General features: G+C 38.5%; 1 protein-coding gene across 2 annotated transcripts in view; it reads left to right on the forward strand.

The window, feature by feature from the left end:
• The first annotated feature begins 5,583 nt into the window (after positions 1 to 5,583).
• tprb (translocated promoter region b, nuclear basket protein) overlaps positions 5,584 to 19,855 on the forward strand; it is a 31,016-nt gene continuing 16,744 nt past the window's right edge. For both annotated transcript variants that reach the window (XM_030132274.1, XM_030132275.1), the window contains exons 1-30: positions 5,584 to 5,734; positions 6,092 to 6,196; positions 6,313 to 6,386; positions 9,563 to 9,659; positions 9,749 to 9,852; positions 9,973 to 10,137; positions 10,287 to 10,379; positions 10,526 to 10,606; positions 10,714 to 10,801; positions 11,280 to 11,420; positions 11,562 to 11,662; positions 11,940 to 12,137; positions 12,290 to 12,397; positions 12,508 to 12,734; positions 12,906 to 13,069; positions 13,204 to 13,346; positions 13,944 to 14,092; positions 14,392 to 14,554; positions 14,664 to 14,798; positions 14,881 to 15,021; positions 15,382 to 15,550; positions 16,033 to 16,199; positions 16,619 to 16,771; positions 16,983 to 17,099; positions 17,201 to 17,404; positions 17,678 to 17,865; positions 18,019 to 18,166; positions 18,479 to 18,616; positions 18,750 to 18,881; positions 19,650 to 19,780. In XM_030132274.1, coding sequence (XP_029988134.1) covers positions 5,584 to 5,734; positions 6,092 to 6,196; positions 6,313 to 6,386; positions 9,563 to 9,659; positions 9,749 to 9,852; positions 9,973 to 10,137; positions 10,287 to 10,379; positions 10,526 to 10,606; positions 10,714 to 10,801; positions 11,280 to 11,420; positions 11,562 to 11,662; positions 11,940 to 12,137; positions 12,290 to 12,397; positions 12,508 to 12,734; positions 12,906 to 13,069; positions 13,204 to 13,346; positions 13,944 to 14,092; positions 14,392 to 14,554; positions 14,664 to 14,798; positions 14,881 to 15,021; positions 15,382 to 15,550; positions 16,033 to 16,199; positions 16,619 to 16,771; positions 16,983 to 17,099; positions 17,201 to 17,404; positions 17,678 to 17,865; positions 18,019 to 18,166; positions 18,479 to 18,616; positions 18,750 to 18,881; positions 19,650 to 19,780 — 4,175 coding nt within the window. The remainder of the gene's footprint in view (positions 5,735 to 6,091; positions 6,197 to 6,312; positions 6,387 to 9,562; positions 9,660 to 9,748; positions 9,853 to 9,972; positions 10,138 to 10,286; positions 10,380 to 10,525; positions 10,607 to 10,713; positions 10,802 to 11,279; positions 11,421 to 11,561; positions 11,663 to 11,939; positions 12,138 to 12,289; positions 12,398 to 12,507; positions 12,735 to 12,905; positions 13,070 to 13,203; positions 13,347 to 13,943; positions 14,093 to 14,391; positions 14,555 to 14,663; positions 14,799 to 14,880; positions 15,022 to 15,381; positions 15,551 to 16,032; positions 16,200 to 16,618; positions 16,772 to 16,982; positions 17,100 to 17,200; positions 17,405 to 17,677; positions 17,866 to 18,018; positions 18,167 to 18,478; positions 18,617 to 18,749; positions 18,882 to 19,649; positions 19,781 to 19,855) is intronic.

Genomic DNA, 19,855 nt, shown 5'->3' on the forward strand with positions numbered 1-19,855 from the left:
ACAGGATCGTGCACAATATATCAGGTCTTTACTTAGAAAAGCACCTGCAAGCGTGTTTCAGAGCATTTACTTTGATCTGTTTTTGTGGAAGTAAAATCCAATAATTCCTGACATATTGCCTGCAAAGGGCTCTTGATTCCTAATTTCTCTGAACAGAGCTGGTCACACGCTAACACATACTTCTCTCAGGATATACATGTGTCTGTGTTTTCACAATATCACACCTGGCAGGGCCTCCATGGCCTCTAGCACCACACTTTCACACAATAGCGTGTCTAAGATTTATCAAACTTTTATTTGGCGCCTCCCACAAGAGCATTAAGAGCACAGAGAGGTTTTCCTGAGATGCCCAAACATGTCAGCCTAGACACAGGGCTGACCCAGACCTAGCACTGTATGCATGAGTGGAAGCCAGGGAGACAAAATATCCCATTTTTAGTTTTTAGACCAGGGGTGTCAAACATGCGGCCCAGGAGCCAAATGCAGCCGGCCAAAGGTTCCAGTCCGGCCCGTGGGATGAATCTGCAAAGTGCAAAAATTCCACATACAGACCAATTTGATCTGAAGTAAAATAATAACCCACAAAAACTAATGACTCCATATTTTCTTCATGGTTTGATGTGACAAAAATAATATTACATTATGCCTATAAATAATGACAACTTTAATGTTTTTTCTTTGTTTTAGTGCAAAAAATAACATTAAATTATGAAAATATTTACATGTACAAACTCTCCTGTACCAATAAAATGTGAATAACCTGAACAAATATGAACAACCTGAAATGTCTAAAGAAAATTAAGCACAATTTTAAGAATTTTCTTCCTGTTCCTCAGTGTTTAGTGTCTTTGTAGATCTGATCCATAATGCACATGTAGACATGATAAGCTGAGGCAGAATATTGTTAAAATGTAACTTATTTTTCTTAAGAAATTTCAGTTTTTTCAGGTTATTCACATCTTTTTTGTTTGGATAGTTTATAAAAGTAAGTATTTTCGTAATTAAATGGGGTTGTTTTGCACTGAAACAAAGAATAAAATTTGGGGTTGTCATTTTTAGCTTACTGGCTGGCAGGCCGTAAGCTATTGTCGTCATGCGGCGTCCGTCGGCGTCTGTCATTGTCTGTCGTCCGTTACAAAACTTTCAATCATCTTCTTCTACGAAACTACAATTCTGATTGACTTCAAACTTGGTATACAGCTTCTTTATGACAATGTCAACAAAAGTTAGTGAAATTATTTGGATCCGGATCTGATTCTGGATTTGGTGCCACTTTGAAAAATGTTCCCATTATAACAGATAGGAAGTGGATTGATCCAATAAATCAGTATCAATGATATCAAGTGTGAATTTGAATTTTTCACAGATCTGATTGGAATATGACCAAAACATGGGCTATTTCTGTAATAGAATAAATACACAGAACTGGGGGAGAATAAATGACATCTGGATACATTTCCCAAAGCTTTGAATTTGGCCGGTAAGCTACGGGACCATTGGTCCGATTTTTTATAGGTTATTATGTTGTTATTTTACTGGTCCGGCCTATGTGAGATTTAATTGGGCTGAATGTGGCCCCTGAAAGAAAAAGAGTTTGAGAGCCCTGTTTTAGACAGTGCATGCATGCCACCGTTGGTTTGCAAAGGAAACATCACCTGCAACTGCCTCTGCAGAAGGAAATACCTCTGAAGCCCAGCCACATAAGAACAGTATGTACAGCAGAGTCAGCATAGTGATAAGGGTTCAGCGGGTGCAGCAGACGCCACTGTGAGCTCACTAAAACAACATGAGTCATCTTTAAGCTCAGAATAAACAACAAATAATTCACAAAGTGAATGAGAGGGCGTATTTATCTTATAGAAAACACAGATGCGGGGCCAAAGATGCAATTTGTTTTGCTCAGAAAAGTTACCCAGATAATTCAATAAACCATGAAACTGGACGTTAGGTTGAGTCGTCATACTTTTCCTCCCACACTGATGTTTATCTCCTGTTTACCTCCGCTTCGACCACCTGACCACCCTCCCATTTCTGATGGTTTGATTTCACCCCTTGTTTATACTCCTTCGCTAATTGGGGAACTTTTGTCCGTCATGTTTGGACTTGTGCATACCCCAGCTGCTACGCTCCAGTTCACGCAGATAAAAACCTAATTCACAGAGGTGATGTCATGATAGGGCAGAAGGTGGTCAGAGACGCACTCGGCTCCGGTTTCCAAATATGGACAGAGGATGTGGAGTAGATGATGTAATAACTCAGATAATGTCACACAAACCACTGAGGCAAATGCTTCCTATTTTAAGTCAGTTTTGTTACGTATGTCTAACAAATGATTCATTACTTGCTATTATTGTTACAGCAAGTAACATAAATGTTTTTGTGACTCAGCTGAATCTAATAAATAAAAAATCTTTTACGTTCTGCATGTTAAACAGCTTTCTTAATGACTGGATTGAAAAGATACAAAGCTGCAACTGCATCATCACAAAGTATCAGTTAATCATTAACTCATAAAGACACAAACATCCACTGGCGATCAGAATAATTTACTGATGTAAACTCTTCAGTGCCTGTTGATTCACTAATTCATATAATGGGTGTAAAATACAGTTTGATGTCTTTTCCTGGTCATCAGATATGACCCATTTAGATGTTCAGAGGCTCCGTAGTTACCATGGAAACACTGTCATCTTCTACAACATTGATTCAGTGGATGGAGACACTGGGTTTATATTTAGTTAATGATAGATTTTACTGAAAAACCCACTTTTTCTTTATTTTTTGATATAATAACCCTCAACTTTTAAAGTAAGTAAATTAAATACAGGAAAACACCTGATTTTCACTAAAAAAAAATGCAAAATTCAGAACATAATATTAGAATAAAAGACGATAAATCAATAAAGAAAGGTTAAAAATAGGCAGTTCATTTCGGAACTGACGCAGACGTAGCTCTGGGTATTTATTTATGGGTTAAAACAAACGTCGGTCACTAATAGATGTAGGGGAGATGGAGATAAGAGGCATCAGATGAGGATGAGGCACAGTACAGACCTTTAAATGTTATGATGAGGAACCATACATCGCATTTTTGGGTTCAGTCTCAGTGGTGTTTCCCATGTTAGAGAGACTGAGTCATTGTTTGACTGAATAGAGATATAAACAGTGACAAATTGAGGGACGTAGATAAATAAAAATAACCTTTACAGCTGACGGATCCTCCTCTGCGTTTGTGTATCACTGTGATGTATGACACCTGAAATAAGAAAACAATTAATGTGATCATGAGTCATGTCTCAACAACTCCAGCTATTATGGATTACAGTGTTAGTGTCCACGCTTCTTGGTTTCAATGTGACAAGTGCAGACAACCCAACATGGCTGACTCACATTTTACTGCGGTTGCTATAGATTACTGTACATTTGGTATCCAGGTGTGACAACACAGAAGGCACAAATATTTCTCTTGCCTGGAGCTATTCTCTGGTGTCTAATATCAGTCTTTTGTTTCACAGAAATATCACCTTGAACTAGTAAATTACTCAGGTTATTTGTCAAAACTGGTCTAGGGAGGGTCTGAATACCTATAGAGCATATGTCACCATGTTTGGGAGATGACCAAAACTGAAAAAATGAGAGCAATTATGACCATATATGGAGTCAGCAGCCGATAAACCATATACATTTAATGACAGGAAAATTCCAAAATGAAAGAAGTAATTATAAAATAAATATAGTCCTGCTTTTTATGACCCTACATTAAAATGTTTTATAACTGGACAGTGCATACGTGCTTCTCTGAATACATTCTCTTACTGTGAGGTCAAGGCTAATAGTTGTTTTGTTTTTTTTTCTTTCTTTTTCAAATACCTGGAAAATGTCTTAGATTGCTTTCTCATCTTTGGACTTTCCAGACGCGCACAAGTTACATTTCCCCAAAAACATTCTTTAAGGGATCATATCCTTGCTCATAGTGACACAGATGCTTGCAGACACATACACACGAACACAATACACGTGCAAATGTGCACACAGTCACACAGTTTTGCAGGTGGTGCATGGGCGCCACCTGCTGATGTTACTCACACTTGACTTTACAAGGAATTAGTCCAAAAATAGTGGTGGAAATCTACCGAAAATGCAATTCTGGTAAGTTAATTATAAACAGCATAAAATACTCATGTTTTTTTTTTTTTTTTTTTTTTTTTTACTTGTCTTGTCCATCATCCGAACAGCAGAATGGTAGTCTGGCTCCTTTTGGTGCTGAACACATTTGCTTTGCCAAGGGAAACTTCATAAAGTATATGAAGCTCCCCTTGATATTCTACTGTCTTTATTATGAAGGTGGTGAAGACCCACACAAGAAAGGATCAACAATACAAACAGTAACAACCATGGTGATAATTATAATGGTAATAATAACTACAACCAGAACTGAGTAAACTGGGCAGAAGAGAGAAAAAAACACAAACAAACAAACAAACAAAACTATAATAACATAAAATTAAATACATAAGACCTATTAAATGATGAATGTAAGAAAAGAAAGCGTGAACAGACTATCATACACCACGTCTGCCCAAATAATACCACTTAACAAATAAAACCAGTAACAAATCCACACAGCCCTCTAGTGTACAATTCACCGTCAGTACAAGCAACCACCACTATTATCATTTATGTGACTTAGGAAGCAGGGTTTTCTTGTGCTCAAATATCAAAAATCAAAACAACAAAACACACATGGAATGTCTACATTGCAAATTCTATTAAGTAATAGTGTGTATTTAAATGAATGGCAACAAAAATACACTTTTCTAATTTACATTGAATAAAACTGAAAACATCTGATAGTATTCAATATGAACCCTTTCATGCACAAATTATGAGAACCTTAATCAAAAAATTTTCCTGAGAGTTTTTATTCCTCTTTTCTTCTGAAAAATAAATAAATAATAATAATAATATTTTTTTAAAAATCAAAAATACATTAAAAAAAAAAATAATAATGAAAAAAAAATTCTTATGAACCTATTTTTCATTAAGTTGCAAAAATGTCCACTCAGCTGGACACCACGTTTAATTTTTGACACACAGAAACATGAGTTTAGTGATAAATTGTGTGAAACCTATGGGGAGGGCTTGTGATTCTGGGGGTTTACGCTCAGGAGAGATCTACATAATGTTACCAATTCATGTCAGAAAAGATATGTAGTGTCTTAAAACTTTAATAAAAATATGTGTAAACAAAAACAAAACAAAACAAAACGAAAAGAACGACAAAATCCATGAATGTACAGGAGAACAGCTGTAGAAGAGCTGTCCACTGTAGTGACCAGTATGCATGAAAGGGTTAAAAGATCATGTGAAGGTCTATCATATTGCATTTCTTTCTCATATGCATATAAACGTACATATTGCACTGTAAGGATGGAGCTCTTCTTCTCACTGGATCATATTTTTGCATTCACGGTCGACGATCAACAAATAAACCTCTGTGAACTACATTTCCCACAATGCATCAGAGGACTCCTTAACTCGCAATCGCCAACTGCGCCGGCTCGTGGTGGTGTTGTGGGAAAAATGGCGGCACTGCTGCTGCAGGAGTTTGAACCTTCCGAGATATCCAAACTACCCAAGAACCTTCAAAACAAAATTGAGAAGATTCTTTCGGATCAGCAGTATGAAATTGACTCTTTGAAAGCACAACAGGAACAATTCAGGGTTGACAGCGGTAAGATGGTGATAAGTATTTGGGGTTAGCTCGCGCTGCTAAACTCTTTGACTTGCTTATCATTCATGCGTTTATTAGTGGAGAAATTTGAATACTTTTAACCATCAGAGGCCTTTTAACCACACGTAAAAGCTTTGTTAAATATTTCAGTCAAACACTGTGAATATTTTGACTATTGTGTGATCAAATACTGTAAATTAACCTCAACGACGATGTCATGCTAACTAATAGTTAGCTTAACGTTTGAGCAAGGTTATGAATTGGGCAACTTCACAACAAAGAGTGAAAGTTTATATTATAAATGTGTAAATAAGCCAACAGCAGCCGCTTAGTGTTTCATATGTTGTCTTCTTACAGAGCAACACTTCTTTGAGAAAGTGAAACAGCTCGCAGAGTGTCAAGAAGAATTTTTATCCAAAACTCAAGAGCATCTGAAACTGAAAGAGGAGTTCACCAAGCTTGGTAAGAGAGACAGACAAAATATACAGTGCATGACCTTAACCTGACTCAGTTTTACTGGACACTAGTAACACTATTTCTAAATAACGATCTTTGCTTTTCTCCCTATCTCTTGTCAGAGGAGGAGCTGCAAAATGTGCGTGGAAAGAACAAGGAATATGAAACTATCCAGGAGAAGTTGTCATCAGAGCAGGTAAGGCAAACAGAATAAGAAGCATGTCAATTTAATTATTTCTTCTGGAAATCAGATGAGGAAATATATCAGAATGGCACAAAAGTATTGAAATACCAAATTAGATGTCTGATACTAAACCAAACAGGTAGATCGAGTGTCTTTTGACATTAGGCCCTTTCCCACCAAAAGGCCCAGGAACTTTATTACCAGGAACTTATTTACCAGGAACCTTTTGGGGTAAAAAAGTTCCTGGTAACTGCGTTTCCACCGCACCCAAAAGCTCAGGGTAATTTATTCAAATCAGGTTGATGATGTATGAGGGAGCAGTAACAGAAACTGTAGTCCAGTTCATGTACATTCACAAACTAACCTCTAGTTCAATAAAATGACACAGTACTTAAGTGGACAGTTTGGGTTTAACACTTTACTGGTTGTTGAATCACTTAATCCATCTGGAATACATTTTAAATTAAGTTAACCATCATTACATATCCTTAATTTGTATTTAAAAATGGTAGAACATGTATTTTCAACTTCTCATTCCTTAAACTAAATCACATCTAACTTTATGTGTGATGGATGGTTCTGTTTCATTTCTATTGTTTTACAGATTTAGTCCAGGTTCAACCCTGAAGTCACGCACATTTACTCAAATGCCTGCATTTAATTCGACTGCATGTTACTGATAAAAGTACTTATACTCATATTTTGATGCCTTGTAAATGAACAGACAGTATTAGGTTAGATTTTTTTTATTAAAAATTGAGACAAAACAAAGGTGCCTTGAGATTAAAAGGGAAATAAACATGTGTGAAAGGTTCAGGCTTTTGGACCAGTGTGTGGTCCAGCTGGTCCAGGACAGCCGGTCTGGAACTCCATGGTCCTGGTCCCTTTTTCACTTTCCTACAGTAAAAGTAATAAAAATGCTAAAATGAATTACAGAACACATGATGATAGTTTCCTACCAGTGTGATGTGACATGTCAAATGTCTGACCTGGGCTGTTGTAAACAGCAGGAGATGATGGACCAGGACACAAATGAGCCACAGGTTCAGAAAAAGAGGCGAGTCCGTCCAGTCCATTTCAGGTGGAAATCACAAACATACAGAATAAATCAGTGTTCAGCTCACGACGACAACACGAATACATCCAGTTCTGTGATTTAGGTTTAGTGTCAGACTGTTGACCAGTTAGTATTAGGTTAACCGGACTTCACTTTGGACTAAACACTTTGGCCTAATAGGCCCTTTCCCACTGCAGGAACTTTTGCAGGAACTTTCTGTATTACACTGAACTTTCAAAGTTCCTGGTGCGTTTCCACCGAAAATTACCCTGGTAACTGACCCTTCCCTGGCCCCGAATTTACCCCGAAGAAGTTCCTGGTACAGAGGTAGTACTTTCCAGATTACCAGGAACTTTAAGGGGCAGGGCTGTGTGCTGGAGAAGGCTGAGTGGAGGACTAGACTAGCAGCATTTCCGCATTCTGTTCACCGCCAATATTTAACTCATTTAATTTCCACAAGCTTAGTATTTTGATAATTCAGAAAATGGACCGAAAGAGAAGCTACAACAAGTGGACGGACGACGAGGAAATTCAGATTGACTTTGAATCACCGACACGAAACGAGCGAGTAGAAGCTGTCGGAGCCAAATATAAGACACAAGCCTAAAGAAATACGAGAAAAGAAGAAGAAACTGATGCAGGATTAAAAGAAACTAAAGGACCACAATGGTCCCAGTGGATCTGACTGTCGAACAAACCAATGGTATGTATATGACAGAAATATTCACTGTTTAGTTGGTTCCACCCTGTAACAGTAGTCAGCAGCATCAGCTGTTTAGTCAGAAGTGAAGTCCGGTTAACCTAATACTAACTGGTCAACAGTCTGACACTAAACCTAAATCACAGAACTGGATGTATTCGTGTTGTCGCTGTGAGCTGAACAATGATTTATTCTGTATGTTTGTGATTTCCACCTGAAATGGACCGGACGGACTCGTCTCTTTTTCTGAACCTGCAGCTCATTTGTGTCCCGGTCCTCTGTCTACTGCTGTTTACAACAGCCCAGGTCAGACATTTGACATGTCACATCACACTGGTAGGAATCTGTCATCATGCGTTCTGTTATTCATTTTAACATTTTTATTACTTTTACTGTAGGAAAGCAAAAAAGGACCATGGAGTTCCAGACCGGCTGTCCTGGACCAGCTGGACCACACACTGGTCCAAAAGCCTGAACCTTTCACACATGTTTATTTCCCTTTTAATCTCAAGGCACCTTTGTTTTGTTTCAATTTTTAATTAAAAAAAAATTAACCTTATACTGTCTGTTCATTTACAAGGCATCAAAATATGAGTACAAGTACTTTTATCAGTAACATGCAGTCGAATTCAATGCAGGCATTTGAGTAAATCTGTCAGACTTCAGGGTTAAACCTGGACTAAATCTGTAAAACAATAGAAATGAAACAGAGCCATCCATCACACATAAAGTTGGATGTGATTTAGTTTAAGGAATGAGAAGTTGAAAATACACGTTCTGCCATTTTTGAATACAAATTAAGGATCTGTAATGATGGTTAACTTAATTTAAAGTGTATTCCAGATGGATTAAGTGATTCAACAACCAGTAAAATGTTAAACCCAAACTGTCCACTGAAAGTACTGTGTCATTTTATTGAACTAGAGGTTAGTTTGTGAATGTACATGAACAGGACTACAGTTTCTGTTACTGCTCCCTCATACATCATCAACCTGATTTGAATAAATTACCCTGAACTTTTGGGTGCGGTGGAAATGCAGTTACCAGGAACTTTTTACCCCAAAAAGTTCCTGGTAATAAAGTTCCTGGGCCTTTTGGTGGGAAAGGGCCTAATGAGTACAATCCATTGGTAGAGCTGCTCAGTTCAGTTTTATTTTGTTTACAATTACATAAATCCATGTAAAAAATAAATAAATTTTGAGTTTATTCAGTGTATACATTTGTTATTTGCTGTTTGTCTGTATTGAATCTGAAAATCAGTACCTTCCAAAAAATGAACTAGCAAATTGGCAGCTTATTTTTTTATTTTTTATTTTTTTTAAGCAAAGCAAAAACAGTTTGTGTCAGAACTGCAGAAGTAACGCAATACAAGTTGCTCTTGTTTTATACCAGCCTTTATGTGGATAAAAGGTTCTAATGATTTTATTTTAGACGGTGCTATCAAAAGCTAAAGAGGACCTGGAGGCAGAAAAGCGAGAGCTTTTGCGAACATTGGAAAGACGATCCCTGGAAGTGGAGAACTTAAATGGTATTCTCAGATTCATTAATGTGAATTGTGAAATAATTTTCTGTTCATACTGAATATCTTCGGCTAATTTTTTTCTGTCACCCTATCAGATGACTTGAGGCAAGTTAATGACAAGTTGGTGGAGGCCGGCACCTCTAAAATAGCCTTGCAGATGAAGCTGGATGAGCTTGAAGCGGCAGAAGTCAGCATTAAAGTGAGAAAATTTATTTTCAAAATAAAATCAAATTATATCCTTTCCTTTTTATGTTCTTGTAAAAACCTACCCTTATGAACAAAATGACTTAAAAGGCATCTTTATATTTTCTTTTTTCAGTATAAAGAAAAACGCATGGAGCAGGAGAAGGAGTTGTTGCATGGCCAGACATCTTGGCTGAATAAAGAGCTAAAAGCCAAGAGTGAAGAGCTGCTGGCCCTTTCCCGACAGAAGGGGAATGAGATTCTGGATCTGAAATGCAGCCTAGAGAATAAAGAAGATGAGGTGTGTTATTTGTATTCTCCTGGTTATATACGTTATGGTTAATTGTGGCGATTAATATGTAGATGGTATATTATTGCCCTTGTGTTATGGTAAGTATCATTTCTGGAAGGGCCATCTGTTAACAGATTTTATTGATTTGTGATTTCCAGTTGAACAGACTCCAAGAGCAAGTGGCCAGTTTGAAGACTTCAAATGAGCAGCTTCAGAAACAGAATGAGGACATGATTGGGAAACTAAAAGAGGTAGATGGCTGTGTTTGCTTTAACCTCTCTGAAGTATTCATCTTGTGTTATTTTACATGTGTTTTATAGAATGAAATCCTCAACATTTTGATATTCAATCTCAACTTTAATCACCAAAGACTATAACTACGTCTTTTCTTTTCCAGGCCAAAGAACAACATGCTTCAATGGAGGAAAAGTTTAGAAGTGAACTAAATGCCAACATTAAACTTTGCAATTTATATAAGGTATGTATGTCAGACCTGTGACCGAAAAGAATGTACCTCATATTACTGTGATGTTCCTCAACTACTATTTTGCCAGAATTAACCTGTGTTTGTTGCTGTCGCTGCAGGGAGCGGCAGAAGACTCAGAGGCAAAGAGTGGGGAGTTGAGTCAGGCATTGGAGGAGCTGCATAAGCTACTGAAGGATGCTGGAGAAGGTACAAGAATACTGCACAGTTTCCTCAGCTACCAGTCTCACTGTGCAGCACTTATCTTCCCAGTTGTAGCTTTCACATGTCAGTCATTGCAACACCCACTTGGAGTTTTGTTTTGTTTTTGTTTTTTTCTACCAGATTTATTCAGCAAAATGCTAGATGCTTGTTGTCTATTTTGATGCACTAAATGATGTGGAAATCAGCCTGGGATGTATTTCAACAGAAAACCATCTTAGAAAGAAAGGCCAACCATTTATAGATTTTTCATGACATTGGAAGAATGTCTAGATTTACATTTATACCGTTTTTAGTGACTGAATTACACTGGTCTGTGGTTTCCATCTTGTTTGGATTGAAATATTTGTCACTTAAACAGATTAAATTGACAATACTGCACGGAATGAAAACTCTGAATTGTTTTTCTGAATTGGGTTCTATTTATGGATTTAGCTTGATAACTACTACTTCTGTTTTTATACAGCCAACAAGACCCTCGAAGAGAAATTGCAGGAAATGAACGGTAGCACTGATAAGACTGTTGTTGAGTTAAAGGAGAGAATTCAGGGCCTTGAGAAAGAGCTGGACAATGCCAATGAGCTGCTATCAAATTCTAAACTCAGAGGTCAGTTAATGTTACACTGCACATCATAGCACTGGTTTAAAAATTACACAAACTTTAAAAGTTGCATTCTTCACCACGGTCATCAGTGTTTTTATGAAATGATAACGGTGTGTGTTATGTCTTCATATCTTGCATGTGCAGGTCCTGTTGGAACATCTGTGTTGACTGAGGAGCAAATGACAACAATGTCTCCAACAGCAGCTGCTGTGTCCAAAATAAAACCTGGCATGAAGCTGACAGAGGTACTAATTCGGTCTCTAAATTGTTGACGTTTTTATTGAATTTGGTAGAATTTGGTCACTGGTTTCAGGAAATCATTTGTCAGAATTTGCATGAAAATGATGAAGTTCAGAAATGGATTTATACTTGAGGCAATGTGATCTAGAGACGATATGACTTTCAGTTAACTTAATATTCATGTTGTTTTAATCATTATCATTACCATGATGGCTGCCTCCTGCTTGTTTTTTTCCTTTGGTTCTTTTATTTTGACATGAATTGTCACGTCTCTGTATTCAGCTGTATACAGCTTATGTGGAGAGCCAGGAGCAGCTTCAGCTGGAGCGACTGGAAAACAAGCGAGTCAACAAGTACCTGGATGATATAGTGCAGGAAGTGGAAGCAAAAGCTCCCATCCTCAAGCGGCAAAGGGACGAACATGAGCGTATGCAGAAGTCAGTGACAAGTCTGTCTGCCAAATTGGAGCAAGCTATCAAGGTGTGTAATGCAGCAGAGAATGTGCTCACTTAGATTATTCATTAGATTATGCTTTTGTTCTGTTGTTAATTAAGATGTGTTGGGGAAAACTGTAAATTTTGTGTTGTACTGTTGGTATGATAGTAATACATTATTGCATGTTTCTGTTTCAGGAGGTGCATCGTCTGCAAAAGGAGGCTGATGAGGCCAATAAGCGCTCTTCTGTCCTAGAAAGGGACAACCAGAGGCATGAACTGCAGCTGGCAGACATGTCTCAGCAGGTACATTTTCTTACTGTCTTATGTTAAATAGTTATTTTCAGTAATGTAAGAAATGATGAATACAGATATCCGAATGTAATTACATCCCAAATCATTCTGCTTGATACTAGGTTCGTGTACTGCTGATTGAACTGGAAGAGGCCCGTGGAAATCATGTGCTCCTGGAAGAGGAGGTGAGTTTGGCTGATGTCAGTAGCACATCAGAAGTCATCAGTCAACACCTGGTGACGTTCAGAAGTGTGGAAGAGCTACAGAAGCAGAATCAACGTCTCCTGGTGGCTCTGAGGGAACTTGGAGAGACCCAAGAGAAAGAGGAGCAGGAGGCCACTGGCAGCATGTACGTAACAATGTATTCTGACTTATTTGTAATCTTTTCCCCTGCACTTTTCCATATGACAAATAGGTGGCGGTCGGCACATCTTAACTGTATGATAGTGTTACATTTATAGATCAATAATTAATAAATGAAAAATGTCATATTGAGCTAATGAAGATGTCGCTGTTACAGGCGCGTTGAAATGGAGCAAAGTTTAGAGAAAGCCCAGGCCGACCTGGACGCTTTGAAGGAGCAACGGTGCCAACAAATGAAGATAACGGAGTCTGTTGTGAGGCAGAGGGACATGTACCGTGTGCTGCTGGCTCAGGCGACAGGAGTGGCCTTCCCTCAGCAAGGTAACACGACCCACAGTCATCTCCAACTGACTCTAATTTTTTTATCACCGCTGTCTCTTAGGCACCTCTTTTGTTGTGCCATTTTGTACCTCTTCTTTTTTGCTGAACCCCTGAGCACTGTATTTGTTGTAAAGGCACTCCACCTGAGGACTTCTCCATGACCTCCACCCCTCGACGTTCACCTGCAGCCACACCTACCACTGGAACACCCACTGCACTTGTTTCCATGGCAGCAGAGTCTGCTGAAGCACTGGAGGCCAAGGCAGCTTTGCGACAGGTGAGTGCAACAGTAAAAAGCATTAAAAAGTCTTCTTACTACTGATGATTTAAGTGTGTTTTGACCTCTGTCAGAAGTCCAAATCAGTGGCAGAATAGGGTAGTTCTTGGCCTAAATTTAGACTAGATACATTTCAAACATATACTAAAAAGATGAAACAAGAATAACCAATGAATAGCTAGGGTGTCTGGTGATTATTGAGTCAATCACCAATAAAAAGTTCAATTTTTTTTAACTTATTGCAGCTTGTTTTGTCCACCAGTAGATGGCAATGTTTGGCTACATTATGAGGCTTGTATTTACCCTTATTATATGCCAGTAAAATAAGCCTTTTACCCCTTGTTTAATGCAAAATGACATGTGCATTGAATTCATTGATGTTTTACCCCACAATCACCCAGAGCAACAAAGCAGGGGAGAGTGAAAATGAACTCAGTGAAATTACTGTGTGGGAAGGCATGTGAAAATGTTACCTGAGAAAAAATGTATTCAGTTCTTTTAGTATTTATTTCAATGTCAGTAAATTATATTGTCTTTGATTATACAGTAATTGTTGTCACAGTGTTGGAAGAAGGTCAAATGTATGTGCATCTACAGTTGCAGGAAGTCTTCACCACGTACAAGAGGGAACGTGTGGAAAATGACAAAGTACTGACAGAGCAGAATGAGAAACTCCAGGAGCAGCTCTCAGACCTCCGCTCCCAGAATGCAAAGATATCTACACAGCTGGAGTTTGCCTCTAAGAGGTTAGTGTGAACAGCAGGACTTGGTGCAGACTAAACTATGTAGGACATATGTGATAAATCTAAATTTATATTGGGATATGTTACCTTTATCACTGCTCTTCTGACACACTTTACTTAAATTGGTGGTATTTATTAGTTTGTTTGTTTTTTTCTATTAAACAGCAACCGTACATTAAAATGATTGTATAATTTTCTAGTAATTGCCCATCAAAGTACATTTCCATATAAAAAATGTTTTGTGATATGTGTTTTTTATTTTAAGAAAGTAACCATAAAAATGAATTTCTCAAATATGTCAGGTATGAGATGCTGCAGGACAATGTTGAGGGCTACCGAAAAGAGATCGCCTCCCTTAGAGAAAAAGGACAGAAGATGACCACTGCTATGCAGAAGCATGAGCAGACCATCCATACCCTGAATGAGGATCTGAGAGCTGCCAAAGAAAAACTTGCCATGGCTGAGGTATGCATTTGTTTGGTCATCTTTTTTTTTCTCTCGGTGATATGTGCTCCTAAGTTTGTTGGTGAAGGTTGCTGTGGTGGTTGATCTGATTTTTCTCCTCCTGTTTCAGGGCCATGCTGAGAGTCTACGTAAGGAGAGAGACATGCTGAAGCTGGTGGAATCCAGACTGAATCAGGAGAAGGATGCAATCTCAAGTCAACAGCAGAGCCAGAACCTGCTGCTCACAAACCTCCAGACCATTCAGGTAATCTAATAGTGTATGTTTTCCTGCTCCATGACACAACACGATGAGCACAACTTTACATTTTCATGCAATCTTTGTTTAGGCCACCCTAGAACGCTCAGAGACAGATACTCGTCAGCGCCTTAACAGTCAACTGGAGAAGCAGGAGCGTGAGATCTCCCAGTTGCAGAAGCGGTTGGAGCACGAGGTGGAACAGCGGCACCTGCTCACAAGAAACCAGGAGGTAAACGGACAAATACTAGTTTTAGAAAATATACCTTTAAGTTGCATAAGCCCTGCATTAAGAGGACTTCTTACTATGTCTGTTTGCATTGCATTGCGTAAAAGATGGCATAAAGAATGTATAATTACCCTCGGCCCTCACTGCGGGGTATTGTCATCAGTTCGTCATCCGTCTGTCCATCCGTATGTGCAAAAACTTTGGCATGGACAGAAGGCCGAGGGTTTTCAAGCATTGCATGTTATGATTTTTGGATTGTATGCGGGCTTTCAGTAATCTGAGACATGACAATAACATCTAGTGACGTATGAGTTATGCATCTGAAATGAGTTTTCTTCAATGTTACTCATATTTCACACACAGATCCAGTTGATGGAAACAAAGAGACAACTGGAATCACAGGTAACATTATACCAGAAGACCAAGGAGCTCCTGAATGCAGCAGAGTTGGAGCTCAACACACTGAGACTGCATCAAGGCAGCGGCGAAGGCCGACACAGCCTGAGCCTACCATCTGTGCCCACCATCAGAGGTTGGTACAAACACTTTCAGACAGACGTGTAAAAACAATACACTGAACAGGCATTCATTAGTCCTCACACTTGATATTTTATCATAAGCTAAAATGTAACCTAAGTGTGTAATCTCTGCTTATTGTAAATCAAGTAATTGCCTGTGAAATTATGGTGTACCAAAATGACCATTTACACACTTGTTTGCATTTTTTGGAGTGCAGTACGGCACAAGTTAATTGTCCAATTTTTACAGGTTTGACCCAAATTTGAAGTTGTCCTACTTTTATTTAAGCAAAGTATTGTTGACTCCTATTGTACGACTATTTGTATGAAGTAAAACCCAGTAAAAGAGCTCAATAAAAAAGTCTGTCACCTTTTCAAGTTTGTGGGTTTTAATCACAGACCTGTAACAATCTAATGGGTTTTCATTATTCCACAATCTATTTGTCACACCAAGTGTATTATTCTCTGACTCATACCACTGGTCCTGTGTTCAAAGGCCTGCCAGGCTCGGATCAGGACAGAGAGGACATGCAGGGCCGCCTGAGACTGGCTGAAACCCGGGCAGAGGAGCTGTCGGAGAGCCTCAGGACAGTCACTTCAAGCATGGAGCAGTACAGAGTCATGGCCCAGAGCCTTGAGGAGTCACTGGATAAAGAGAAGCAGGTGGGGGAACAGTCATAAAATAAAAACACTTCATAAAATACAAAAAGGTCCGTGTAAATATTTAATTTTTTCAGAATATTTTGGAGGTGAAAAAAAAGAATGTAATACACCATCTATCTGATAAAAACAAAAGTGCCTCTTCTGTTTAAACACATTCCAAGGCTTTCAGTCAGTTAGCTTTCCCAAAGATCATGTTTCTTCACTACCTTTCTTAAATAATACCTTAAGTGGTGAATTGTTCAGGACATTTGAACAAATGTTTAAAGCCCTGTAGGCTCTGGTGTTTTATTTAAAAATAGATGGTAAAATGATTTTTTTTGTATTTTCATATTGAAATTGTAAAGTTATCTATATGCATACATATTGTTCAGTATTTTTGGTACTGATCACTATATTTTATGTGTACAAACACTCTTCAGGTCACAGAGCAAGCACGTGCCTCTATTGAAGCTCGTATGAAGGAGGCTGAAGCTCAGCACCACAGACTGGAGGAGAAGATTATGGAAGCAGAAAAAGAGAAGCAAGACTTGGAAGAGCAGAAGAAGAAAGCCTTGGCCTCTCTTGAGGAACAGGTATATACAATTCCGATCTTATTACACCACTTTTTATACACATTTAATCTAATTTTCACTTTTAATACTTGGACTGTTGACTGATTTGCATCAAAGGAAGTTTGTCCTCCCATCACTTGTCCTTCTGAGTTGTTGTGGAGGTTAGTTTGTCCTCGTTGGAATAACCAAAAACTGACCAACACTGATCATCTTTTGTGCTCATCTTCTTCAGATAAATAGTCTAAGAAGAAACCTAAGCACCGCTCAGGCAGATCACCAGGAGGTGCTACAGAGACTGGCTGTTTCTGAAGCTCAGCAGCAGCAGACTTTGCAAGACAACCAGGAGCAGGTAAGAAGTTTATTTGAATGACTCATTAAGATAATGTTTGACATTACATTGGTTTAATATACTAAAATCATATTGAGTGTTTGTTTTTTTCTGCTCACAAGGCTAAGCTGGTGGCTGAAGCACAAGATAAGTATGAGCGGGAGATGATGCTGCATGCAGCAGATGTGGAGGCCCTGCAGGCTGCTAAGGCTCAGGCCCTGCAGGCTGTTGAGCTCAGGCACCAGCTGGAGGAGAGAGCCCAGAGGGTCAGTGCTGAGCTAATCGAGGCCAGGGTCTCCTGGGAGGAGCAGGAAAAGATCCTCAAGGTAGGCTGTGAGGATTGTACAGGATAATGTAGATGGACTCGAGATCAGAATAATTGGAATGCGTTATGTTGTCTGGTGACTTTGGATATATTTAGGTTAATCCTGCAGATGTAGATACACGTTTGGTGTATCAGCACATAAAATTGACCTGTTCAGCTTCTTATTGCAGATTGCTTCATAAACATCATATGCTCTTGTAGTCTCTGTTTTCTTCATTGCTGTTTTATTTTTGTTAGATGAGATTGGCTGAGTAATCTTTGTCTTTCCTTAAAGGAGGAGATGTCCAAGATGGAGAAACGTTATGAGGAGTTACAGAGACAGAACACACTGCTGCATGAGCAGATCCAAACAATGAGCAGGAGGATGGCTGACAATCTGCAGCGTGTTGCTAGTGAGAGACCCATGAACATCTCCTTAACTGAGGAGGGCAAATCTCAAGACCAGGTCCTTGAGATTCTCAGGTAACTCATGTACTCTCTGATAAACTGAAATAAATCCATCCAAATGAAACAACATAATCGGATTGACCAACCATATGGCCCAATACTGATCCTGATACTTTGCTTTTATGTTCAAAACCACCACCAAAAATCCTTATTTGATCTTAATTGCAGGTTTGTGCGTCGGGAAAAGGAGATTGCAGAGTCTCGCTTTGAGGTTGCCCAAGGAGAGAGTTTGCGATACCGTCTGAGAGTGGAGCAGCTGGAACGTGAACTGAAGGAGGTCCAAGACAGTTTGAGTGCAGCCAGAGAAAGAATGCAGGTTGGGTTTTGTTCTCAATTAAGCATCATGTGGTTATTTAATAATTTAGATTTAGAATTTAGATTATGTTTGAGTGGAACAGGATTTTCTTTGATAAAGTCTTTATGCAAATGTTAATAAAAGATAAAAATTTGGTATTTTGTACTTGCCTGTAGGATAATTCTATATTTGCTCAGCTTCATGCAAGGAAGTCAGGAACACTGTACTTAACAGAGTACAAAAAAACCCCATTAAGACATATATAGAAATGTAGTAGTATAATTTAACTATAACCTGACTAAAGCCTAAGAGCTGAATATTGATCTGATTCAGGTAACTGCAAAAACCCTGGCTCAACACGATGAGCTGATGAAGAAGACTGAAACTATGAGCATCCTGATGGAGACCAACAAGATGCTGAGAGAGGAGAAGGACAAGATGGAGCAGGAGCTGCAGCAAGCGCAAGCAAAGGTGTCTGTCTCACAGTGATCAAAAACTGAATTGATTTTATTGAATTTGCAGAAACACTTCTGTACTCCTGCTGCGTTTTTCTTGTGTAAATTTTTAGAGCGACTTGTTCAAGTTCCTGACTTGTCTGTTTTAGGTGCAGAAGCTGGAATCGGACATTTTGCCACTTCAGCAGGCCAACTCGGAACTGAGTGAGAAAAGCGGCATGCTGCAGGCTGAGAAAAAAATACTGGAGGATGAAATCAAGCGCTGGAAGTCTCGGACACAGGTTAGAGAATAAATGCAAAGTACACCTATTCTCACAGCTAAATTCAGGAGCCACATTCAGCTTAATATGATCTCAAGTGGGCCAGACCAGTAAAATAACAGTGAAAAAAGTAATTTTACATTATGAAAATGTTTACATCTACAAAGAATCCTTTAAAAGAAATGTGAATAACATGAACAACCACAAACAACCTGTAATTCCTTAAGAAAAATAGGTGCAATTTTAAGAATATTACGCCTCAGGTAATCATTTACACAAGTGCATTTAAACTTGAATCTACAAATGCACAAAACATTTAATAACAGGCATAATGTTGTTAAAATTGTTCTTACTTCTCTTAAGACATTTCATATTGTTCATATTTGGTCTTTTCACATTTTTTGTGAAAGGATTGTTTGCAGATGTTAACGTTTTCATTTTATTTTACTTTATACAAAAAACAAAGAACTTTTTTTTTTTTTTTTATAGGTTGTTTTGATAGTATTTTACTGGTCCAACTCATGTGAGATTGAATTAGTCTGTATGTGGCCTCTGAACTGGTGATTTTGATAGCCTTGATTGTTAATATCTTTAGTGTAATTTTTGCATTCACAAATTCATCCCATAGACCAGATTGGACCCTTTGGTGTTCCAGTTTTAGCCCACAGGCCATATGTTTAACACCGCTAGCTAAAGTTCAGTAGCATTAGTAGTGTGTGACTGTTTTATTCGAATTGTTCTTTTTAATTTAGTCACAATATCAACACCCATCACTTTCTTATCTTCTAGCATTTGGTGACCCAGCAGAAAGATTCCGATCCAGAGGAGTATAAGCGTCTGCATTCTGAGAAAGAAGCCCACCTTAAACGCATTCAGCAGCTCACAGAGGAGAACAACAGGTTTAAAGTAGAGGCATCAAGGTGAGCCATTACTGATTGAGATGCATAGTATGATGTAAAGTGTTGTACTTGAATTTTCCACCATTTGTTTGCCAT

This window comes from Sphaeramia orbicularis, chromosome 4 (genome assembly GCF_902148855.1).
Source record: "Sphaeramia orbicularis chromosome 4, fSphaOr1.1, whole genome shotgun sequence".
NCBI lineage: Eukaryota > Metazoa > Chordata > Actinopteri > Kurtiformes > Apogonidae > Sphaeramia > Sphaeramia orbicularis.